Genomic DNA, 26885 nt, shown 5'->3' on the forward strand with positions numbered 1-26885 from the left:
ATTCTGTTAATTTGATTTTAGTGGAATCACACAGTTTTTGGTCATTTGTGGCTAGCTTCTTGCACTTAACGTTGTGTTTCCATGTCCATCTGTTAGAGCAGGCATCAGTACGTCATTCCTTTTTATGGTTGATAACATTCTCTTGTGTAGACTATCGGGGTACCACGTTTTGTTTATCCACTCATCAGTTGATGGACATCTGGAGTTTGTTCAGTTTTTAATATTATAAACAATCCTGCTGTGTACAGGTTTTTGTGTGGGCCCATGTTTTCATATGGTTATATAACTAGGAGTGGAATTACTAGATCATATGGTAACTTTATGTCTAACTGACGAACTGCCAACTGTTTCCCAAAGAGATTACACCGTTTCGCATCCTCACCAATGGTTTATGAGGGTCCAATTTCTCCACATCTTCACCAACCCTTGTTTTATTATCTGCCTTTTTTATTATAGCCATGTTAATAGGTATGAAGTGGTATCCTTTGTGGTTTTGATTTGCATTTCCTTGATGGCTAAGCATCTGCTCATGTGTTTACTGGATATGCATTCTGTAGAGAACTGTCTATTCATATCCTTTGCTATTGTTTAATGGGTCACTTATCTTATAATTGAGTTTAAGAATTCTGTACCTGTGGGTGGAACACCTGGGTGGCTCAGTTAGTTAAGTGTGAGATTTCAGCTCAGGTCACGATCTCATGATTTGTGAGATGGAGCCCCACATCAGGCTCTGCACTGACAATGCGGGACATGCTTGGGATTCTCCCTTTCCCTCTCTCTCTCTGCCCCCTTTCTCAAAATAAATAAATAAACCAAAGAATTCTGTACCTATGTATGCTAGGTATGTGTCCCTTATCAGATATATGACTTACAAAAATGCTCTCCTATTCTCTGGTTGCCTTTTCATGTACTTGGTGGTCTCCTTTGAAGCACAAAAGTTTTAATGCTAGATGGTGTCCAATCTATCTATTCTTTTCTTTGTTGTTTGTACTTTTGGTGTCATATCTAAGAATCCATTGCCTAATCCAAGTCCACAAAGATTTACTCCTACATTTTCATCTAAGAGTTTTATCATTTTATATTTGGATATGATACATTTGGAGTTAGTTATTGTTTGTGTTGTGAGGTAGGGGTCCAGATTCATTCTTCTGAATGTCTCTCATTTTGCATTAAAGTTGATTCAGATTCAGGTGTTGTCAGTCTTCTCCATCATAAGGTTCCCCATTAGCATTTTATCTCATGGTTTGAGGTGCTATTCATGAACATTCATTTCAGGTTGCAAAATGGTGAGATGCCAAATCTATCATTCCTCCTAAATTTTTTCAAGCTATAATCCTTCTACAAGATTGACTACTACTTTCTAAGTGCTAAATATGTAACATGCTATACTGTGAGTCATACCTAAAGTATTTCACAGTGATTTCCAAACCTGTGTACCATAAGTGCTCAGCATATACTGAGGAATCCAAAGTTCATGCCTCAACCACTATATCCCCTCTGTCTCTGTCTCTGTCTCTGTCTCTGTTTCTCTCTCTCTGCTTCTCTCTCTCTCTTTCTTTCTTGTTTGTTCCTGGGCGTTCCCCTAGCTCAAAGACAGAACTCACTTCTCACCACCTTCAGACTTGGCGTGTTTGCCATCCCTAAACTGCTGCCCTTTTTCCACTGGCCGCTGCCAGCAGAGCTAATCTCCCCCCGCCTGCCTGTGCCAGTCTTCTTGTTTACATCCTTATCGCTGCCCTCAGGCCCGCCTCATCATCCTGGCCTCGTCAGTCATGTGTTCACCCTTCGGCCTGTCCTGAGGTCTGGACCCCAGCCCTGGGCTACGGCCAGGAGAAAAGGCCTAGGTTTCTCCAGCCTGAAGAAGAAAGGGCTTCAGGACTCATGTGGGAATGAATGTTGATTTCATCTTTCCAAACTTAGGCTTATATACTGGTGTTATACTCCTTGGGTCCAGAAGAGGGACAGAACATAAATCAGAACATGAAGGATTTCATGAGTTCCAAGGAAAAACTTTTCCCATCGCATCGATTGTGAGAAATGAAATACTGAAAATGCTGAAGGAGCTTATTGTTAGTTTGGTTTCTATGTTTCCCAACAGAGGAAGGCAGCTTAGTACCAAGAAGAAGACTCGGAGTCAGGCAAAGCTTCATGCCATAGTTTTGCCATCTAACACCAAAGGGCAAATGATTTATATGATCTGATGAGAAACCAGAGTATTCTTCTAATACCCGAGGAACAGTGAACTGAGTACCTTACCCCACTGAGCCTAGGTGTCCTCATCTGCAAAATGGGCAGGTCCTTCCAGGCAGGGTTACTGCTTCTACCTATAGCCACTGCTACTACCTTCTTTCCTCCAAGCAGAGTTGTTAGAATAAATCGTCATGTGTGCGACTGAGCAGAAGCCCTGACTTAAAGCAGGCAATGAACCACACAGCTTTGAAAACCCAGGGGTCCTTTTTTCCCACCTGACTTTCCTAAAGTACATTTCTCACAACTACTAGCAGATGTGGGGCAGGGGGGCTCGGGGGAGGTTCTTGTCTCATTTTATACATAAGAAAACTGGCAGAGAAAGGTGCTTCTGTGACAGATTCAAGGTCTCCCCCAAAAAAGTACAGCAAATGCAAGGTAAGACAGAATTAGGAGTCCTTACGACATATCATTTAATGTCTCATCCTTGAGTCACACAGTCCCAGGTTGCAGTAGCCATTATTAGCACAAGACAGGTGCCATCATCACTGATGCGCGATTACGTCAGCAGGGAGGCCAAAGAGAATCTGAGTACGCCCACCCACTAGCTGCACAACCCCTCCAGATCCCAGTTTTCTTGTTAGTTAGACGGAGTGATAAAATTCGTCTGAAAGAGAATTGATTGTGGTGCTTACCTAGTTAACAGTGCTTTCTGAAGCTAGGGAGCACCGTGAAAACCTGCGCCTGTTATAAGGAAGGTCATTGTTGCAGTCCCTCCTGGACTCCAGCACCCCATCACAGACAGACCTACGTTCCTTCCCACTACTGCGAAGCTTTCCCAGCCCCGGCAGGTGTCAGGCAGAGCCCTCTGAGGCAAAGAGCTTTTTTAACAGTGTTTCTCGGCACAGGCAGTATTGTGAGAAATCGTGGGATTGGGGAGCCCCCGGATCTGGGCTGAAACTCTCACTCGGCTTCTTACTGAGCAGTTTAATTTGAGGCACATTACAGAATCTCTCTGGGCCTCAATTTTCCATCTGTGAAATGGAATTGGTGGAAATTTCTTTTTAACTGTATAAGATTGCTACGAGGATCAAACGAGGCACTACATGTCCATGAGATAATGGCCTGGGTTTGGCCGTGATAAATAGCTTAATAAACGTGCACTCTGTTATTAATGTTGGGTCAGGTCATGAAGCTGTAACATCCCGCATGCCCAGGCCTTGCTGAGAATGACATTCACAAGCCACACGCTTCAGAAGGATGATCTGTTAGAGCCTGCCTCAGTGCAGATGCTTCCAAAAGCCCCTCTGCTCCCTCGGTAAGCAGTGACCATTTCGGAAGTGGGGAAGGGTGTGACTTTTGGCTCCTATCTATGGGGCTCCTGGGGCAGTTGTACTTGCTCAGCTCAAACCCCCACTGAAATCCCAAGGGAAACCTATGGAAAGGAAGCCAAGAATGACTCCAGGAAGAAAGGCTTTGGACACAGGAGACCAGGTGAAGGCTGAGACAGGGCCGCCTGTCCGCCATTTTCTGCATGTACCTTTCTGCTCTTGGTGTGAGGCCCATCCTCCCCTGTGTGGCTGCCCCAGCTCCCCACAGCCCATCAGTGAAGTAACCAATAAAGAAATTTCTGGGTGCCAGCCATGCACCAGGAACACGTGAGGCAGTGGACAACAGACATGGTCCCTAATCCTAGGAGCCTGCAGACTCCTAGGGAAGAACAAAAGGAAAAAAATTATTGTACAGACTTGAATCCGAGACTGCTGAGTGTGTGAAATCCTGTGAGCTAAGGATGAGGACCGAAAGGAGTTTGTGGGAGAGGGCCCACCTCATCTGGGAGGTCAGAGAAACCCGCCTGACAAAGGGGTCTCCAGGTGGAGACTGTAGGATGACAGAAGGCAGCTAGGTTAAAAAAAAAAAAAAAACACAGGTGGAGCAGGGCGCCTGCCTCAGTCAGTAGAGCATGCAACTCTTGATCTTAGGATCGTGAGTTCGAGCCCCATGTTGGGCACAGAGCTCACTAAAAAAAAAACAAGCAAAACACAGGTGAAGCAAGACCTCATGAGTATACCCCTCGTCAGCCCAGCATCCCAGTTCCCTTTATCTTGAAGTCACACCAGCAAATGCCAGCACTCTGGGTCCACCTGCCACACCCACCCTGGGATCCCAACCCTGCCCAAGCTCCCTTGGGTCCTCTGGGGAGAAGCCTCTCTGGTTTCTGTGACCAAAGCAGGTTCACTAATTAGCCCTGCTGTTCAGCTTGCTTCCTTGATTCAGCATGTCTCCAATGAGACGTTGAACTTTACATCATCACTTTCCTAATTAATGCCAGCAGGTGAGCCACTCAGGAGACCCGCCCCTGCCCAGGTGAAAGACGGAGCGGCCGAGCTTGAACCTCAGGCATTTAGCACAAAGTCTTCAGCTCTGGGAGCCAACAGCAGGGGTAACTGATATCCAAGACCACTGGGGCTGCAACACATGTGCATGCATCCCTGCACCCCCTCTCCCCCACCCCCTCCCATAATCAGAATACTAGAAGGGTAAAGAAAGAGGGGTTACAGAGCAGCAGTCGGGGGACAAGGAGGACAGTATACAGGAACATGTGTGGCACTGAGTCCCCTTAATGGCACAATGACCTTGGCTGTGTGGCTCGACGTTACAAAGCCTCAGCTTCTTCATTTTAAAGTGGTAAAACTAATAGCATCTTTCATGTAGACCTATTAGAGAATTAAGTGACATACTCACATATGAGATTTCCCAGCCTCTGCCTTGTTGATACTTTGGGCCAGACAATTCTTTGTGGCAGGAGTGACCTATGCATCGTCTGGTGTTTAGCAGCAGCCCTGGTCTCTGCCCACTAGATGCCAGTAGCACCCACCACTCAGTTGTGGCAATAAAAAAATGTCTCCAGACATTGTCAAATAATCCCCAACGTAAAATCAGCCCTAGTTGGGAACCACTGATGTAAGGGATAAAGGACATCAGGCTTGTGCAAGGCAGATGCCCTTTCTGGGTAGCCACAGCAGACCCTTCTTTCCAAACACGTGCCAAGAATATAAGGCCCTTGGGGAAACCTGGAGCTTACAAAGGTGGGATGGGTAGGTTTGCCAGTGCCGTCACTGAACTGTGCAGAGATGAACGTGCCCCTGGATGGAGACGTTGGAGGGAGCTGTATACCAAGTAGGTTGGAACAAGCCTACTTTCCAGTCTGCTCCAGGAGTTAATTTTACAGCGTGGGTAGCAGGGACCAGACCCAGTGCCAGGGTCTTACATACACCTTGGCCTCTGAGTATTGTGAATAGATGCTATTATTTCCATTTTAGATTGGATGGAAGAACGAAGACTGAGAGATGCGAAGTAACTAACTCAAAGTTACTCACAAGTTACATTTCAGGATTGGGTCAGAACGTGGGTCTGACTCTCTTTCAAGCTGATGCTGTTTCCCCACTCAAGTGGCTAGACTGGGGCTGCTCACATTCTGAGGTAATTTAGGAGAAGTTCCGGGGCAGGAAGCAGGCTCAGTGGAAGAATGAGGAGATTGAGCAGCAGTGTCTGTTATGGGCCCATGAACAGGAAATGGAGGTACATGTGCCATGAGTTTGCCGTCATGTCCAGGCCCATAATCCATGATTCAGTGATCCTATATTTCCCTCTCTGGCACTGTTCGGGAACTACACTAAGCTAAGGGTACATCTGGGTTTGTTCAGAAAAAAGGCTACTGTGCTATATACTTTCTCAAGGCATCAGCTAAAAAACAGATCTTATTCATAGGTAAGGATTTCTGCAGAAGGCGCAGAAGGGCCATGTTCTTAGATAATTTCTGTGGAAAAGCAAGACATGAGCCGCTACCACAATGCATTGTTAATGCTTCATGAATTTTGTTTTTGAGAGGAACAGTGTTCTCAAAAAAGAAAAGAAAAAGGCAACTTCCAAGGAAATGGGCCATTTTCTTTCTGAGAAAAAAAGTGTTTATTATATTTCACAGCACAAGCTTTGGGACATGCAATATCCATCCTTCATCCTCTTTTCCCACTCCAAAACAATCAAGCCCTGGTGGAAAATTGCACAAGATACATAATAACGCCTGCTTACATATGCAGAAACCATTGCAAACACCAGTGTGTCTGTTTGCAGACAATTGAGCTAGGGAAGGTGTGCTTTCTCACAGCTGAGTCTGGGGCCACCCTGAGGACACAGAGGGCAGAGTCAGAAATGCGAACAAATCATCCCCATTCACTGGGCTCAGCTCAGGATACCTAACTGAGCTCGTAGGTCTTTCTCGGCCACCTTGGCCTTGACCTGAGCTAGCACAGATTACAGAAGTCTCACCTCCCTTGTGGTCCTGTTCACAAGCATGGCATGACTGCCACATGCCAGGCATTCAAGATTTACTGAGGCCCTATTATGTGCCAAGTCCTGGGAGAGCAGCGGGAGACAAACCCTAGACATGAGAACCAGCATCCACTGGGTCAGAGAGAGAGTTCATTATTTCAGTCATTCTCCTGGGTCAGTTTCAAGTGGGCTGGCCATTAATGAGGTTGGAGAATACCTATCCTTTGTTTTCAAGGTCACGTTCCCTATGCCTGGGATCAAGGGCTCACTGGGCTCTCATCTCTCTACATAAGCAGAGAAAATGCCCAGCAGGAGAAGGACTATTGACCCTAAAACTCTTTCCACCAGTGGCACCAGGAAATTATCCATTACTCATTCATTTCTTTGAGCTAACAGGAGATCAACACATTACAGCCCACAGACCAAGTGCAGCCCATAGCCTGGTTTTGTATGGCCCACCATATAAGAAGGTTTTACTTTTTTTTTTAAGATTTTATTTTTTTTAAGTCATCTCTACAGCCAACATGGGTCCCGGACCCACAACCCCAAGATCAAGAGTCGCACACTCCACCGACAGAGCCAGCCAGTGCCCTGGCATTTACAGTTTGAAACAGGAGAAAATCAAAATAAGAAAAATTCCCCATGACCTGCAAAAATTGTATGAAATTCCATTTTCAATGTCCACAAATGAAGTTTCATTGGCACCTAGCCGTGTTCATTCTTTATGACTTGTCTGTGGTACTAAAGTGGCAGCGTTGAGTAGTTGTGATAGAAACCCACAGAGCTGAAAGTACTTACTACCTGACCCTCTAGAGAGAAAGCATACTGACCCCTCTTTCCTCCTCTAAAATGAAAATACCCACGGGTCTAGCAACTTTTGAAGCCATTACTGTCTGTGTGAGACCATGTGTATCTGGTCACCTAGGGCACAGCAGGGAAGAAGGATCCCTGGATGCCTGAGAGAGCACCACCCGAACCCCCACAGTGAGTGATCTTTGCCTCCAGATGCACATCTGTCATTTCACACCTTGCTTTGGAATTTATCTAAATCCTGCTTTATTGCCAAGAACTCCATAAGGACAGCGTAAGCGGTGGCCCCTGACCTCTCCAGGGTTAAGCCCAGTTGAGCTTGACATGGAGAGATGTTTAGTAAATGTCAGGAGAATGTTTGAATGAGAAGTGAGCACAACCCAGTGAATGTATATGTACCAATATAAGTGAGTCCATAAATGTAAACAAGAGACCGAATACATGTGTGGATTAATGAATGATTAAGTGGCCGAGGTGCGGGATGAAAGAAGACAGAAATGAGTGTATCAGTGAGGATTTTCTTGTAAAAGTGAGAGGTTGGACAAAAATAAGTATGTAGGTGAATGTAGGAAGGAAAGGTCCATGGGACAGATGGGTGAGCAAGTAAGTGCAGGCTACTGTCTCTACAAATGCCACATAACAAGGACATAGGGTGTCACCACCAAGTTCTGCTGAGCTCGTCATTTTGCCTGACTTGTTCATACCTCGCCTTGTTCATGGCTGGTGTGGGGTTTTGAGCTTAAGCGATGCCCTCCCTTGCTGAGGGTGTGCCCATGCTTTAGAGCTTTAGTGTCTGGAGCTTCTGTCAGAAGGACAAAAACACCTGCGCTCGCGGGCTCGAAGCCAGACAGCTCTGCCTCTGCGACTGCGTCCTCCCTCCTGTACGTGGGAAAATACATGCATCCTCAGCGTCCTCAGCTCCCTCTCTTCCAGGGGCTACAGGTGAATAGGACCTACCCCAGAAGCTGGGCATCCCCCAAAGGCACACTTTCCAGGTACAAGGGATGGACAACATGTTGGTTTTGGGTGAAGTTCATAGCCAAGGTCATCCTAACCAGGTGGGAAAACGTGGAACCAAAAACACCCTATCTAAAGCAGGTGCCTACAGTTAATCTGCAGCTGCTAGAGTGTGTACTTTGTTTTCTTGCTTTTTGTTTTGTGTGTTTTTTGTTGTCTTGCCTGCTCCCTCACTAGCATGTAAGCTCCATAAGGACAGAGACAGGTACATGGTAATCTCAATAAATATTTGGGGACACTGAGTGAAAAATTGTCTGGAAAAAAATTAAATCAGCCACTTGAACCAGCTACTCAGACATGACTCCCTCGCTCAGTGGCAGGCCTGACCTAACTCTACCACCAACTGGCACATGTGACCTTCAGCACACCATTTGCCCTCTCTGAGGCTCAGGGGATCAAATGAGATGATCTTCAGGGTCCCTTCCAGCTCCCACACACTAGGGTTCTAAAGCCAAGGGGAGGGGCCTTTGTAGTTTTCAAGATGCACATCATTAGTATGAACCCGAGTGCCCTGGCCACAGCACGCAAGGACAAAAAGTTTGTTTATTAAAGGGACAACCATTTTATCCAGCCTGTGATAGGGTAAAGTGACCCTGGGGGTGGTGACATCTCTGTTTTGGCCAGTGGCCTCTCCCTCAGGGTTTGCGCCTAGCCTCTGCACAGAGCCAAAGCCCAACCTGACATCCTGCTGCCCATGACTCAAGAAAGGTGTAAAAGAATGCCCTAAAGCCTCCATGGCTGATTTGCAACAACATGGATGGAATGGAGGGTATTATGCTAAGCCAAGTAAGTCAGAGAAAGACAGGTATCGTATGATTTCATTTGTATGTGGAATTTGAGAAACTTAACACATGAACATAGGGGAAGGGAAAGAAAATAAGATAAAAACAGAGAGGGAAACATACCTTAAGAGACTCTTAAATATAGAGAATAAACAGGATTCCTGGAAGCGGGGAGTGTCCATGGGAGGTGGGTTAAGTGGGTGATGCCATTAAGGAGGGTACTTTTTAGGATGAGCACTGGGTGTCATATGTAAGAGATGAGTCACTGGGTTCTACTCCTGAAGCCAAGACTACTTTGTATGTTAACTAACATGAATGTAAGTGTAAAAACAACAACAAAAACTGCATGGCTGGGAAATCTCTTTTTACATATTTTTGTAGAGTTCTCAGAAATCCTACAAAATCCTCCCGGCTTAGCCCAGCAAATGAGGTATAGGGAGCTAAAGAGGGCTCATCTGGGGGTTTCAGCCCTCACTGACTCCTGAACCCTGAGAACCCTCCCACCCTCACAGCCAGGGCCGCTTGGTCCAACCTCCAAAATACACACACTGCTTTGGGTACTGAAGAGACCTCTAAGAGAGCCGGCTCTCAACTCAGGATTTTTAGGTTTGACTCCCAGCTCAGCCTACTTGCTGGCGCTATGGCCTTAGAAAAATTACTTGAATATGTTTTAGCCCTTGCAGTTGTGTGATTTCCAAAACCTGTTTGAGTGCTCCCATTTTATCTCAGTGAGATTACATGTTCCTCAAGGGCAGGGGCTATGCCTTCTTTTTGACCTCGACCTCAAGCTCACCTTGCCTCACGTAGGGATTGGAACACTGTTGAGTAGAGGGCATCAGACATTCACAAATCATTGCCCTCCAAATGTTAACAGAGATCTGCTAGTCAAACTCCACGTAATGGCATAGAGCCTTCTTTTGAGACAAATAGCATCTACCTTTTGTGGAAAACCACTGTTGGGAGAAGAGGCTGAGTTAGGGAACATCTAGGGAAGGTAAAGAACAAGAAGTAAAACTTCTCCCAAAAATATACCTTGATTATTTGGTGTTAGCAAATTCTCACCACCAGCAGGAGAGAGAACTGGGAGAAGGCGTGGTTTCCTCACATCTTCCCCAGAGGGTTTAGACGCTGACCTTCTTTATTGCTGCTGAGGTATTGTTCGAAAGACTGGGGATACAAATACCTCCACTGTTGTTCGAAGGACAGGTCAAAATTAGGGATCCCATCCTGAATCTGAGTCCGTGTCTCCAACCCCTTTTAGCATGTATCATGACACCTGGAAAGGTTTTACTCTTTATCTGCTGTCAGATGCAGTGCCCTGGAAGGTGAGATGCATCAATTATCTAAACGGCATGGGGCCCTGGGCTTGTGTGTTTCCCTCAGGGAAGGGAGCAGACAGCAGAGTGCTCACCCGCAGGGCAGTCAGCCTCTTCAGTACCACAGGCTGGGCCTCCTGAGCAGGGATGGTGGCCTGCAATGGTAGCCAATCAGAACTTTTTAAATCTGATTTGATACAGGAGAGGACAAGCTTCTCCTGATTTCAGCAGAATCACAAAGATAACCAGCTCACTATCCAGAAGGGGACTTTAAAGCACTGGCTTGGAAATTATCACATGTCCTTTTCACTTACTGTAGATCCTTGAGCCTGTCTTTAGAAAGGACTTTGCAGCCACTTCCTATCAATCCCATGAGAAGCAAAAATTGTCACATGACCAACCACATCAGTGGGCTTACCCTTTGTATGGGGTGCTTTCCCAAGTGTCACCTGTGATAGCAAGGCACGAGAGAAAGGCACACTTGCTGACAAAAAGGGTATCAGCCCATGAGGTCTCCAGATCCTACAGTTTCTAAGATCATAAATCCTTCATTTATTGAAGGGACTTACTCAAAGGGAGCAAAGACAACTGCTGTGAGAATGTGGTGGGCCACTGAGTAATTCTTTTTTTTCTCTTTTTAAAAATATCCACTGTGGGGCACCTGGTGGCTCAGTTGGTTCAGCATCTGACTTCAGTTCAGGTCATAATCTCATGGTTTGTGGGTTTGAGCCACATCAGGATCTCTGCAGACAACTCAGAGCCTAGAGCCTACTTCGGATTCTGTGTCTCCCTCTCTGTCCTGCCTCACTCATGCTCTCTTTCAAAAATAAACATTTAAAACATTTTTAATAGAAATGTCCACTGTGGTTGTGGTACTGTCCTTTGAGAAAGTTAAAAAAGTATTAAGAGACAACAAGCACATGGCAAGGAGTTAACCTTCTGAAGACACCAAGTGAATTTGACATTGTCAAATGATTTCTGGGCTCACTCAATGCTTTAGAATGGAATTTTAAAATTAATTCTTTGTGCTTCTTCAGTTGGCCTGTCTCGCTCTTTTCCCCAAAGACAGACCCATAAAAATTGACAAGTCCTTGGGGGAAACCTAGCAAACTTTGCCTAGACCAGATGAAGGCATTTAGGCATGCACAGGTTCAATAGCTTGCCCAGGGTTTCTTAGGCAAAGAGTGACAAAGTGGGGAGCCAGACCCAGGAGAATCTGAACACAGCACCCCAGTGCCTCACAATTACACTATGTTGTCTCCTGGCTGATTTTAGTCTGTTACTCTCCCCGTCCAACTCTCCCTGTGGGTCCATTTTCTTTAGCTCTGGCAAAAACTGTCAGCCCCACTCTCTCCAGCATGGAAAGCCACTTTCTAAAGACTATATGCAGTCTATCGAAAGTGAGTAGAGTATTTCTAAATTTCTAAATATTCAAGACTGTTCTTCTTTGGGATGTAAATGTGAGGGCAGGACCCTGGTGTAGGACAGATAGATTTCTCATACAGCCTGCACTACAGCTGGTGAGCACAGGACTCCGTACTTAGAAGCTACATAACAAGCATCTTCTGCGAATAACTGCCATGAGAGGACACACACCAAATTTAAGAGGAACTTTGCTTGTTTAAATTTTTATGGCCTAATGAAGCCCAGTGAGAGGATTAATTATAATTATTGCTATGCAGCTCCTTCTCAAGTGGACTGTTATGACTAGGAGGGCAAGGGTCATAATTAAGGTTTAGATATAACCTGGCATTTAAATAATCCTTACTAGTATGCACCCCATCAGACTCCGCTTTGGTACTAAAACCTACCTTCAAGGCAGGCTGCTAGAATCAGGAAAGCATGAGGTAGAAAAATGAAAGGTGGAGTGGCGGGGCCAGGGTCACTGTGCCCAACCAAAGACCCAGCTTAAAGAAGAGGATTTTGGGGGATGCCTTGGTGGCTCAGTCAGTTAAGTGTCTGACCCTTGGTTTTGGCCCAGTTCATGATCTCATGGTTCATGGGTTCAAGCCCTGTGTTGGGCTCCATGTTGACAGTGCAGAGTCTACTTGGGAATTTTTCTCTGCCTCTCTCTGTCCCTCCCCTGATCGTTCTCTCTCTCTCTCTCTCTCTCTTTCTCTCTCTCTGAAAACTAGATAAACTTAAAAAAAAAAAAAAAAGAGAGAATATCCTGTCTTTGTGGTTTAAGGCATGGGTTGCATTTTCATCTTTGTCCCAAGAAGCCAATGCAGAGCACATCTACAGAGAGGTGCTAGATTTTACCCTTCTCCAGAAGCCTTAGGATACATGAGATTAGCCCAATCCAGGGTCAGGAAAGAGGCTCCTAAATTCCTGTCCCACACACACAGTCAGTCACCTGTAACCTAGTCTTCCTCAAAGGGAATCTGGACTACTGTGACTGGCCCTTGTGTCCTAGAGAATAAATATTTCCTTCTTACATCCAGTCCCCTTAAGAAAGTTGCTACCCTAGTCTCACAAATCAGTCTTGTCTGCCTCCCATCACATCAGAGTTAAAACAGAAACTATCTACTGGGTACTTCATATCAGCCGGATATTGTGCAAAGTACTTGGCCTGCATGTTCTGATTGAATGGTCACATGAATGCTACAAGGTACCTATGACTATCTCCCCCTGTTATAGATGAGGAAACTATGGCTCAGAGGAATTAAGTCTGAGCTTACCAAAATTCAAACTCACTTCAGACAGCCCAATAGTTCATTCTCTTAGCCGTGGCTGCATAGTGTCTCATGGAGTGAAAAAATCCTCTAGTCAGTGACTGTCTCATAGGGTTTTTCTTGACTAAAGGTGTAGGACTCTGGAGACTCTAGAGACTTGAACTGACACTATAGGGCTCCATGGTGGCAGGGATTTCCAAGCTTCTATGAGACATTCCAGCCACCACCTTTTTTCCCCCCAACAGAAGTCTTCAGGAAAATAAGTTGATCATAAATTTATCTTCAGCAAACAAGATTTATGAAAAACATTTGACATCTGGTAAACAGCTGTCAACAGACCTTTGGGATAGTATTATAAACCATAAAAGATTTAAAATCTTCCCACAAAGAAACCCCAGATCCTGACAGGTGAGTTCTCTGACTCTTTACAAACTCTTCCAAAGAATGGAAGAAAAGAACATTCCCCAACTCATTTTATGAGGCCAAGATAGCCTTAGTATCAAAACTAGAAAACAAAAATGTAAGAAAGGAAACTATGAATTCTACATCACTCTTAAACATAAATGCAAAACTCTCAAGTGTTTACTAGCAAACCAAACCCAGGAAGGTATTAACATAGCATACATCATGATTGATGTAGGTTTTTCCCAAGATTGAAAGGTTGGTTTAACTCTCCAAAACTAATTGATGTAATTTATCACATTAACAGATGAAAGGGGGAAAAAACCCATGTGATCTTTTCTATAGCTATAGAAAAAAATGTTTGAAAAAAATCTATATCCATTCATTTTATGTATTTTTTTAAATCTTCACAAAAGGGGAATAAAAGGGAACTTCCTTAACATGATAAATAGTATTTATAAAAATCTACAGCAAACATCATACCTAATGGTGCAATGTTAAAGGCATTCCCCTTCAGATTCGGAAAAAGAACAGAATGAATGCCTATTATGTTTCTGCTCAACACTGTCACTTCTGGGTACCTGGCCAATATAGGAAAGCAAGAAAAAGAAGGAAAAGCTTAAGTATTGGAAAGGAGAAATGTAACTGTCATTCATTATTTGTGAATGATACCATGTGTATGGAGAACTCAGAAAAATCTGGGAAAATATATTAGGAATAAATATGGGTTTAGCAAGACTACTAAATACAAATCAATACAATAAAGTTAATTTCATTTCTGTACTCTAAAAAGAAAACAAACACATAGAAAATATTTTCTTAAAAAGAATACCATTTCAAACAGCAATCCAATTTTTTAAATCTCCAGGAATAAATCTAACAAAAGACATGCAAGTCCTTTGTGGGAAAAATGTGTAAAACTTTACTGAAAGATATTAAAGAAGACCTAATATGAATGAAGAACTTTCCCATGTTCTTGAGTAAGAAGACTCAATAATCTTAAAGATGTTGATTCCCCTCAGATTTATCCATAAATTCAAATCCCAGGGAGTTGTTTGTTTAGAACTTAAAGGGTGATTCTAAAATTCAAATGGAAGAAAAGAAAATCGCCAAGATATTTCTAAAGAAGAAGATGGAATTTGGGTAGGGGGAGGACCTACCCTATCAGATACCAAAGTTTATTTCAAAGCTGTAGTAATTAAGATGGCATGGATTTAGCATAGGGATTCTATTAAACCAATGGAAAATACTGGAGCCCAGAAACAGACATAGCATGGAGACTTGATTTATGGCAGAGCAGGCTTTGCAGATCAGAAGGGAAGGATGAACTATGGCATTGGGCTAATTGGGTATCCATGTGGAAAAAAATGAAATTGGATTCCTCCCTTGTCAAAAATCAATTCCAGGTGGATTAAATGTGAAAGGCAAAACTATAAAACTTTTAGAAGATGATAGAGAAGTACATCTTTATGACCTTGGACTAAAAAAAAAAGTCATATTCAAGATTTTTTAAAGTAAAAACCATAAGGTTTATTGTAAATTTGACTCTACTAAAAATAAGAACTTCAGTTTATCAAAAGACACCACAGAATAAAAATACAAGCTTACAAAGGATTCACCTCTAAAATATGAGAACAACATAACTTAATAAGAAAATAACAGCACAACAGAGGAGGAAAATAGACAAAGGATATGAACAGGCATTTCATAGAAGACACAAGAATGGCCCATATATGTTTGAGAAGAAACTCAAGCTCATTAGTACTCAGAGAAATTAATTTGAAACCACAGTGAGATATTTCACACCCACCATAGACAGGTATTAAAAAGCTCGGCATTACCACATGCTGGCAAGATTATGGAGTAGCAGGAATTGCCATTTGCTGTTGGTGGAAATGTAAATTGTTACAGCCACACCGGGAAACAATTTGTTATTACCTAATAAAACTGAGCAGGCTCATGCTCTATGGCCCATCAATTCTACTTGTCGGTATATATCATGGAGAAACTCTTGCATAGGGGCACAGGGGACTTATACAAGACTGTTCATAGCAACATCGTTCATAAGAGCCCCAAACTGAAAATCACCCAAATGACATATAAATGATGGAATGGTTAAATGGTGGCATATGCATACAATGAAATAGACGACAGCGGTGAAAATCAACCACAAAACTTAGTATTGAGCCAAAGGGGCAACTCACAGAATACGCTCAATGTGAATGCATTCATACTGTGCTCAAAAACAGGCAAATCTAAACAACATGTTGTTTAGGGATGTATGCCAACGTGGTAAAATTACAGAGAAAAGCACTGGGATGATGAGCACCAATTTCAGCCCTGTGGTTACAGCAGGCAGAGGGAAGGATCTGATTATGGAGGAATAGGTAGAAGGCAGTGTTCAATTTCTATTTTTATTCTGGTTCTTACATTGGGCGGTATGTATACAGGTGTTAGTTTTATTCTTCTCCTTTCAATGATACATAAAATTATATGCACTTATTTGTGTGCATAATATAATTTAAACTTTCCATAACAAAGGAAAATAACAGAGATGGGGGATGGGAGGTGCACAAAGATCAGGAGGGGGCAGAAAGTGTGACCTGCTCAGAGAGCAGAGCAAAAACCCCAAGGCTGAAGGAGGTGAAGAAGTGAGCAAGGGACTGTAGAAAGGTGAGGCTGGAGAGGAAAGCAAGAGCCAGATCACAGGGAATATTCTAAGCTTTGATGACTACCTAGGAGATGTAAACTTAATGGTCTTCACAGATACTTTGCTGACCTATCTATGTACTTTAAAAGATTTTTTTTTGACATAGACCTAAAAGGACCTGCTGCAAGCTCATAAATGAGCTCTTTTTCTCGTAAGTAAAAACACTCAGAGGAGAGATAAGTAGCAGTCGGTGGCCACTCCTTACTCATCAGGCTGGATTCTCATCCTCTGAGATAGGATGAGAAGGAAGGTGACAGCAGTCTGGCAGGAGGAACCTTGACTCTGTTGGGACCTTGGTAGTGCCAGAGAAGGGAAAAGAAAAACAAACAAACAAACACTATTCTACCTGCCGTCAGATCTATTCCACATTTCACGGGGCCCTGGGCATGGATGGAAGTCATCATGAATAGAATATATCTTTGACCCCTTTAGCCATACTGAGATCTAGAAATGGTTAAGTGTTAGCTTTGGCGTCCTACAGAAAAGGCTCTGAGCCTGGAGCTCTTCCTGGCTACCCATTTGCTGGCCACTTTCACAAAATCATGCCATCTTTTTATCTCAGTTTCCTCTTGGTAAAAATGGGGATAATAACAATGAGAATGTTCTATCAGTTAACATTGGAATCATAGGGTGTGAGAGTGAAAAACCTCTTGGAGATCAAGGCAAGCCTCTCCTGGCAGTTCCAAGAGCACCTTGAACTTTCCGTTCCCCAGCACACCTCATGCTTACATAATTATGGATTTCACTGTCTTCCCTGGTATATGAGGTGAAGTGCACATGAGGAAAAAGACCTGTGTGTCTTGTTGACTGCATTAACCCCAGTGCTAGAACCAAATAAAGTCCACATAAGGCAACTGTGACTGTGACTCTTGAACACTCTTTTAATCTGTAAAGGAGAATGAGTTAACTTTATGGAGTCTGATGGCCAACTCCAGATTATACATAGTGGTAGGTACAGAAACTATCATATAATACCTAATTTTCTGCCTTGAAAATGCAGCCCCTCTCCTAACCCCAGGTGAATACTCTGTAGGTTTGAGGCCCTTATCAGCTCCTGGGAACACTGAGATGCAGAAACACAACAGGCTCCAGAGCAGTTCACACTGGAGGAAGACAGTCACCCTGTGCCCACTAAGTTACTGAAAGACATGAGCCCTGGAGGAAATGGCTGAGGGCCACAGTATGAATTGGAGGCGGACAGTAAGCTTGCATTTAGGACGGCTGGAGATACTGTCCTCCAGATGAATAGGGTTGCTTCCTCCCATTCCCCATCCCATTCCTGGGTCCCGCTGTCAGGCCAAATCTTGCAGGGCTACTGCATAAAAGGAGATGGATGCTCCACCCACCCCACCCTCACCCTATGCAGTAGCCAATCTCTTTCCACATTGAAATAAGTAATATTTATTGAGCTCTTACAGTGTGTTAAATAACTTACATTGATTACTTCAGTTAATCCTCCTCACAACTCTGAGAGAAATACCATTCTTGCCCTCATTTTGTCGATGAGGAAATAGAGGATCCTCAGAATTGAGTCACTTGTCCAAATCGCAAACCCTAGTAAATGTTAGAACCGCATGGCCAAATACTAAGCTAGACTTCCCCTCCAGATTTCTGAGATAGCTCCACATCCTGCACACCCGTATGGGTGACAGTGAAGGCGATGGGGCCAACAGAATGTTGCAATAACACTGCAGACTGCATGCCTGCTTCCTCCCTCATTTAACACCCCAGGACCCAAAACCAGCCAGAAGCTACACAGCTGCAGATTCTTCTGCTACTGATAAAGGCTTCTTTTAAATGAGTCATTTCCTTCAAAAAAAGAGGAAAAAATGTTTTCAGAATGTAGCAGAAATATCTACCCTCACCCTCAAAACACATCCTGCCTGATCCTGCTCAAGCCCCCAAACACTACGCCAGGAAGCACCAGTTGCTGGAGGACCTTGCATCTGGCCTCCAGTTCCTTGTTGGCATAGGGACCCGAGGTCACAACTGACCGCAGGGAACCACCTGCTACAGGCCTATTTGCTCAGTCTGGTGAAACACTCTTGCCTCCTCAGAAGTTGGCCACCCACCTGGTCTTCCCCCATTATCCAGTAGGGCCTTCATTTCTGTGTTGTTCTGTCCATCCTCCTTCTCTGCCAGCCTCTCTCTTCTCGGCCTTTAGCTACCTTGCTCTCTTTTCTCCTATCACTTATCTGTTCCTTCATTCATTCGTTTTCATTTACACCTCATTCATTGAGCTGGTGTCTGATCTATAGATTTCTGTTCCTGATTTCTCTCCTATTCAGGTAGCCCTCTGCTCTGAGGGTTGCTCGCTAACTGCCCAGTAATAAGCTGAAGCATCCCTATCCTCTTTTCTAACCAATCCCAGAGCTGGGGATGGGTCAACATCAGGCTCCTTGGATTTTCCTGTGCAACTAGGTCACATGCTCCTGTTTTTATCAGCTTTATTGAGCATAGTTTACATACAATAAAGTTCAACCCTTTTAAGTCTACAGTTCAATGACTTCTGACAAATGCATAAAGGCGTGGGATGACTACCAAAATCAAGACATGGAATATCTCCATCCCCCCAGAAAGTTTCTTGCCACCAATCCTCTCCCCTCAACCCTGGCCACTGGCAATCTTCCATCTGTTTTCTGTCGCTCGTTTGGGTGTTTTTTAGAATGTCATATAAATGGCAAAGTAGAATACGTAGTCTTTTGTGTCCTGCTTCTTTTACTTAGGATGATGTTAAGATTTATTCATGCCGTTGCATGTGTTGCCAAGGAATATTCCCCTGTGGTTATACTACCATTTGTTTATTCATTCACCAGTTGATTGGCATTTGGGTTATTTCTAGTTCGGGGCTAAAGTAAATAAAGCCACTAAGAACATTCATGTACAACTCGTATGAACACACGTTTTCATTTTACTTTGATAACTACTCATGAATAGGGTTGCTAAGTAGTGTGTTAACTGTATATTTAACTATATAATGAATAGCCAACTTGTTTTCCAATGCAGTGGCACCATTTTACCTTCCCACCAGCAGTATGTAAGAATTACAGTTGCTCCACATTCTCAACAATTCTTGGTATGGTCAGTTGTTTTAATTTTAGCCATTCTCATAGATGTGTAGTGGTATCTCATGGTAGTTTTAATTCACATTTTTCTAATAATTACTGGTGTTGAGCATCTTTTCATGTGCTTCTTGGCCACTCTATCTTCTGTGGTGATATATTTTACCCATTTTTGATTGGATTGTTTGTCATTTTCTCTATGGGTTGTAAGAGTTTTTCCATTATCTTTTTATATGCCTTTTCTTCTTTCTTCCTCCCTCTATCCCTCTGGCTCTATTTCTTTCTCCCACTGTGTCCAGTCCCAGATTCTGACACCTCCCCCACCCCCAGAGCTGTCCACTGTCTCCCCTTCTCTCCTCCCTCCTTCTTTGCCTCTTTCCTTCTTGTTCATGGATGCTCTCCTTTCATCTCTGAGGCACCTCAAAACCTGAGAATCTGTCCTCACTTCCTATACTTTCCTATTAGAAAGAATCTGCCAATCACAAGCCCACTGATTTCAGTCCTGGCTAGGTTCCGTGTTCCAAACAGGAAGAAGGATCCACCCACCCCTCTCTGGAAGACATACCCTGGTGTCATAGAGGGATGGCTTTGCATTCTGACATCTTTTTCTCCTCTGAATGATTAATAGTGTTTATAGATAGAGGGCTTTTTACTCAAGCCTATCACTGGGAAGTCATGCGTGTCACGTGAAGTGCATCAGGCTTAATCAGTGATCCAACAGTCTCCATAAACATAAGATTAATTGTTCACCTAACAAGACTCTCCCTTGGCACAAATCCCAAACCCAGCAAGGATTTATTTTGCCCAGTCACAGAAAAGGAGCAGCCCGGCCCAAAGCTGGCAAACTTTTCCTCTCTCTTTAAGAGAACTGGTATGACAGTATTTGATTGCAAAGCACAGACACTTTACACAGCGTTAGAGAGCACTGGATGGTGACTATGCAGTTTTTTAAAGAGCTTATTGACATATGCTTCCCATGCCATGCAATTCACCCATTTTAAAGTGTACAGTTCAGGGGTGCCTAGCTGGCTTAGTTGGAAGAGTGTGCACCTCTTGATGTCAGGGTTGTGAGTTTGAGCTCCACCTTCGGTGTGGAGATTACTTTAAAAAGTGTACAATTCAGTGGTTTTTAATTCATTCTCAGATATGTGCAACCACTACCACAACTTTGCGACGTATCCTCACTTCCAAAAGAAACCCTGTACTCTTCGAACACTACTCCATAAACGTCCTCATCCTCAACTCCTAACCTAGTTTCTATCTCTACAGACTTGTCTACTCTAGACATTTCACGTAAATGGAATTATATAATATGGTCACATGTACCTGGCTCCTTCACTTGGTGTAATGTCTTTCAGATTTATGCATGTTCCAACACGCCACGATACTTCATTCCTTTTATGGCTGAATAATGTGCCACTGTACAGATACACCACATTTTGTCAGTGCTTCCATCAGTGAGTGGATACTGGGGTTATGTCCACCTTTGGCTATTATAAATAAGGCTGCTATAAATGTCTGTGTACACGTTTTCATGTAGACATGTTTTCATTTCTCCTGGGTATGGACTAGGCGTGGACTCACTGCAGCACATGCTACTTCTGGCTAATCATTCAAGGAACCAGCAGATTGGTTTCCAAAGGAGCTGCACCCCATACTACCTTCCCACCAGCAAATGCATGAAAGTTTTGATTTCTACACTCTCACCAACACTTGTTATTATCTGATTGGAATGGCTTTTTGATCCTGCAACTATAACTGCAAAATATCAAACATACATACACAGCACACATATATTCAGATACTCATCACCACAGAACAGACACAAAACTACCAAGTCATGCATACTGGCATATGCCAGCACATGCCTCTAGAGTTCACACATGTGTGTGCATGTGTGTGTGTATATATGTATATATATATATACATACGTACGTACATACATAGAACCCTGCAGAGACATTTACAATCACAAGTTCATGTACAGTCACGCACAGTGTACATGACTGTCAGTCCATAGACTCACATGTGTGAATACAATTAGTCATGCAGACCAGTGCTGTCACACAACTGTCATGGGTTGTGAACAAGCATACATGCAGAACCAGGGACACATGCACTTGATAATATACTCACTCTTGCCCAAACACATATGCAAACAATAGCTATGCCCACAGAAGCAGAGTCCTAAAAAGGGCAGACATATATAGTTACCATCACTTACACGGGGATAACTGAAGAGAGATTGAATGTGTTTACTCTGGATGACATGGAGATGGTTGAGATTACCTTAGTCCTTGGTGTACTGGGTAGGAAGATCTTTTCATTCATTTATTTATTTATTCTTTAGGCTACACATATATATTGGGCACAAAGAAAACACAGTGATGAACAAGACATAGTCCCTGTCCTCATAGAACTGACAGTCTAGTGATGGGGTAGTCAACTCTGCAATATGTGCCAAGAAGGAAATAAACAAGATAATATAAACAGGGAAGGTGCCAGGATAGTAGTTTCCAAGTATGTTTAGGAGTGTTGCTCCCTCTTTCATCCTGGCAAAGTAAACACTATTCAGATTCACTTTCATAAGTCACTGGATGAACTGGTGTGTCTGCGTTCATGAGTGTGTTAATACTGTGATCAGTACAAGTGTGGGCTCACAACCTAGATTACCCTGGTTTAAAATTTGGTTTCTTTCTAATTGGGTGATCTTTCCCTCCATTTCTCCTCCAAAATTAGAGATGTCAATAGTACCTTTAGTAAGGATTAAATTAGCTGATACTTGTAAAGCACTTAAAAATGCCTGGCCAGTGTCAAGTTCTCATTAGTAGCCATGCTATCATTTTCTGAGTGTAGGTTTCTATAGAGGGGGCGAGGGCACAGGGAGGTGGGTCAGAAGAGGCTAGGGGAACAGATCGAGGAGCCTGGCAGTGCCCTGTTGACTAGTGACTGGATGAATCTTCATCTTCTATCATATTAGAGCAGCCGTTTTGAAGGCAGCCCTGGCATGCCATCCTGGCAGGCCATAAACCAGTCCACCCCTACCTTACTCTGCCTGTAGCCACAAACTACAGAGAAGATCACAATGCATGGCAGTGGTCAAGACTCTTGGTTTTCAGCTGTGTCAGGCCTTTCTGCAGTAGCATTGCTGTGTGTCTGGCTTGGCATTCACTTGTTCTGCTTGGCTGTCTTTTCTGTTTGTATAGGTCAGCACTTACCACCCCGTACCTGCCTCCCCAGGACATTCCACAGCCATCGTCAGTCTGCCTGGCTCCCAGCAACACCTCTCAGCAAACATGTGAGTAACAAGCTCAGGCCTCCGCTCTCTGGGGCCTGGCCAGAGAGGTCACCTTTGCCACCCCTCTGCCATCAAGCATCACAGTTCCCAAACCATCCCATCCAGAGAGACAACTACTCCCCTTCCTTTATATCCTTGAAAGAAAATAATGGCGGAAAACACAAATTGGCAAGACACATCATCCTAGCTGATTATTTTACAAGAATAGGAAGAAACTGGAAGATTGGACACCAAAACATTGCTGGGAGATTGGATACTGAGCAATTTCTATTGTCTTCTTCTAGATTCAAAATGTTGGGTCATAAATAGATGTTGTTTTAGGATCAGCAGAAAGTACATATAGCATTTTAGCAGGGGAAAACTGAAAAGGAGAACACCCTGCCCAATGCATTTGATAAAAACCTTCCAATGTCTCATAGTCCTTGGAGTCCAGAGGGACTTCTTGATGTCCAGCCTGAGGCCATACATTGGTAACCTGAATCCAGCAAGCCAACATGGGTTACTTTTAATGCGTTTAATCAAGCATATATTCTCACTTCCACACCCTCGCTAGTGTCTTCACCCCTGACTCATAACTGGATTTATCTGTCTGACTCCTGTGTGGACTACAGAGTGGAGAGTCACTGCCATAAACCAAGGACATTTTGCAACGTTACAAGCCAATCACCCTCCATCCCACAATGCAGCCAGGATTCCACTGTCTGCTAACAAACTAAAATCAACTCCTGCCTCCCCTTCCCAATGTCTGCTTCCCTGCCTACATTAAGCTAGCTCCTCTGGTCATTCCCAGGGATCAAATACATCCCCGCTCTCAGGAGAGGAAGGAGATCAGAGAGGCTTCTGTTCTGACATCTCTTTTCCTTTCACTTGATGACTGCAACCATTTCCTTGGGTGACACTCTAGGCAGTATGAAAAAGCATCCTGAGCAGAGCCATAATTTCTAGGTTTGAGACAAGGCTCTCCCACTAATTCCATGTCACCAACTCCTTTCTCTATCCTTGGCCAGTTTCCCCTTTGTCAAAATGCCAAAGTGGTCTACACTAGTGATCCACAGCTGTGTGGCATTCTATGGAGGAGCAGGGATGTGGGCCCATCCACTACTACTTCACCAGGTTCTATCACTATTACCTGCCTTCCATACCAAAGTTTCACCTTTAAGAAGTTTGTTATCACTAACCACTGGGTCAGCCCTTTGATGGTTCCATGCCCTCCACCAGGCAAGTTCCCCTTCTTCACCCAGTCCCTTTGTCTCCCCAGGTTTGTGGCCCTGCACTCCTACTCAGCCCATGGACCCGATGAGCTGGACCTACAGAAGGGAGAAGGCATCAGGGTCCTGGGCAAGTACCCGGACGGCTGGCTCAGGGGTGTCTCCTTGGTCACTGGGCGGGTCGGCATCTTCCCCAACAACTACGTCATCCCCATTTTCAGGTGCGTCCCCTCATTCTCAGGCAGTGGCTGTTAGGTCGCCTAGGCCAGGGGCCATCTGTGGGCTTCAACTGCTCAAGGACTCAGTGCTCCTTCAGAGTGTGAGCCAAGAAATGGCCCTAGTAACCCTCAACGCTTTATTTTTTTTTATTGCAGAAAGTTATCTTTTTTAGAACTCTTTACATTTTATAAGCACTTTCACATCTTCTAACTCACTGGCTATATTCAAGAGTCTTTCCTGTAAGGGAGATATATTTTTACATATGAGGAAACTGATGTACAGAGTTATGCAACCTGCTCAAGAGCTGGGTTTCAGGTTTTCTACAGTACAAATACCCAAAATCCCATTCATATCCTGCACCCTAGCTCTCCTGTCTAGCCAAGTAATGGGAGCCTGTGATGATCAGAAGACCCCCCAGAGCACCTCAGGAAACTTCCTAAGACACTAAGCCAATAGGCAGAGTTTCCATGACTCAGACCACCTGCCCATCCACTCCCTAGGCCAAAGGCTTGTTACCCTGTAGGTCCATGTCCCTAAGATCTTTCCCAACCTTTTTCTTTCTCTGGCACACCCAACCCTTTCATTTAAACCACCACCATAGATCCCAGCACTGCCCATGGCTCCTCCTTCCTCCACCCCACATCCCCCCAGGGATAGCCTATCACAAGGCAGTGAGGCCATCAGCACACATCAAACACTGTCTCTATGACATAACTTCAAGGAAAGTGATTACCCATTGTACTCTCTGGGAGGTCAGAGCTGGAGTCATATGTCCAGTTTGGGGGACCTTCATATAGTTGGGGCATGGTGTCCGGAGGAGGGCAACAAGGATGGTGAGGAGACAGAACACTACACCACAGTAGACAGTCATAGAGACACTGGGGTAAAGCTGCAGAAGACAGGGTCAGAAGGACCATAACAGGCTGTGGAGACAGGAAATACGTTCCATGAGGGGAAGGAACCAGCGGATACAACTTAGAAGCTGGTTCTGTAAAAGGTTGCACTTTCTAACACACAGATTTTTTCCAATAAGGTTGGTTGGTGAGGTGGTAGAATCCTCTTTCTAGGAAAAGTACAGGCAAAGTCTGGGTTTCAAAGATCCAGGCTTAGATAAAAAGATTCTTCACATGGCAAAATATTGGAGCAGAATTTATTTCCTTCAATAAAAGGTTCTTACAATTTGTTAGAAAGTTAAAAAATCTCCAAAAGCAAACTAAGGGTGTCTATAACTGATGCTTTTTTCAACAAATATTGATTGAGCACAAACTATGTGCTAGGCACCTTTTTAGACACAGGAGAAACATCAGTGAACAAAATACACAAAATCTCCACCCACCAGAACTTATATTCTAGTGGGACAGATAATAAACAAGGTATATAAGTAATATATATGGTGTGTTGATGGTAAGGGCAAAGAAGAGAAAGAGGAAAAGAGGGATAGAATTTGTGGAGAGGGGGTGATTAAAGTTTTAATGGGTTGGTCAGGAATGGCCATACTGAGAAAAAGGCAATGAGGCAAGTATATTCCAGACCCAGGAACAGCAAATACAATTGCCCTAAAGTAGGCGTGTACCTGACACGAAGGCCAGTAGGACTGGGTTAGAGCAAATGGGGGGGATGTTAGCAGGAGATGAGGCCAGAATGGGAACAGGTGGGCCAGATCATATAGAATTTCCTAGGTCATAATGAGGAATTTGGTTTTAATGCTACTGCAAGGTTTTGAGCCTAAGAATGACATAACCTAACTTACATTTTACCCCAAATCCCTGTAGTTGCTGGGTTGAGAGTAAACTGTAGAAAGGAAATATGTAAACAGAGACTAAGAGGATACTGTGATACTCTGGGGGAGAGGTGACGGTGAATGGAGAGAGAGGGGGTTAGATTCTGGATATACTCTGAAGGTAGACACAGCAGGATCTTCTGACAAATCAAATATCGAGTGTGAAAGAATAGAGGAGTCAAGGTGAATCCTAGTTTTTTGCTCCAAGTTCCTGGAAAATGGAGTTGCCTTTTACTGAGCTAGAGGGGGGAACCAAGAGGAATGGATTCTGAGATGTAAGGGGAAGCAATAGCTCAGCAGTGGATTACGTTTTAAATGCCTGTTAGCAATCCTGGTAGAGATGTTGGCAAATGGTTGAGTATACAAGCCCAGCATTTAAGCAAAAAGGTCCAGGCTTGAGAACATATTTAAAATCCTAGGACGAGATGAGACCATATTGCAGTAGGATCAGTTGCATTGGGAAGAATGACAGTGAGCCAAAGTCAGATGCTTAACTGAATGTACCACCCAGTTGCCCCCAAACTAGGACACTTAAGAAAAAGAGGGAGGGAGGGGGAGGGAGGGAGAGGGAGAGGGAGAGAAAAGGGGAGAGGGAGAGGGGGAGGGAGGGGGAGGGGGGAAGGGAGAGGGAGAGAGAGAGAGACTGAGACTCTTAATATACAAGGAGAGGAGGTATAAACAGAGACTCTCCTAAATCTGGACAAATGTTACCCCTCACTAGAAAGCATGGAGAATTCCATTCCAGTGTATTTCAAGGCTCCAGCTTCCTTTTGTCTCCTTCTTGGCTTTTCTCCTAGGTACATGTATTTTGTCCTTAGGCAAGCCATGAGCATCTAGACTCACCTGTTCAGAGACACTTTATGTCAGACAGTGGATGGAGTTTCAGCTGTAGGTTGCCGCTCAATCTGTCCCTCCCCTCCAGGTGATAGAATCCTGAACGTATGTGGATACTAAGGAGCTATTTACATGGATGGGGGTTTTGCTTCGAGGGAACCAGCATTTCCTAGAAGAGCAAATCCCTGCCAGAGTATATTCACCTGAAGGCTGTTAGGTGACAGAGGATTGATGCTTTCTATGTGTGAAGTTC

The 26885-nt window shown here is 44.0% G+C and overlaps 1 protein-coding gene across 2 annotated transcripts in view; it reads left to right on the plus strand.

Moving 5' to 3' along the window:
• The window catches only part of SH3RF2 (SH3 domain containing ring finger 2), a 119377-nt gene that overhangs the window by 82331 nt on the left and 10161 nt on the right, over positions 1–26885 (plus strand). For both annotated transcript variants that reach the window (XM_029942179.1, XM_029942178.1), the window contains exons 6-7: positions 22500–22591; positions 23850–24020. In XM_029942179.1, the coding sequence (XP_029798039.1) occupies positions 22500–22591; positions 23850–24020 (263 nt within the window). The remainder of the gene's footprint in view (positions 1–22499; positions 22592–23849; positions 24021–26885) is intronic.

Source organism: Suricata suricatta, chromosome 6 (genome assembly GCF_006229205.1).
Source record: "Suricata suricatta isolate VVHF042 chromosome 6, meerkat_22Aug2017_6uvM2_HiC, whole genome shotgun sequence".
Taxonomy (NCBI): domain Eukaryota; kingdom Metazoa; phylum Chordata; class Mammalia; order Carnivora; family Herpestidae; genus Suricata; species Suricata suricatta.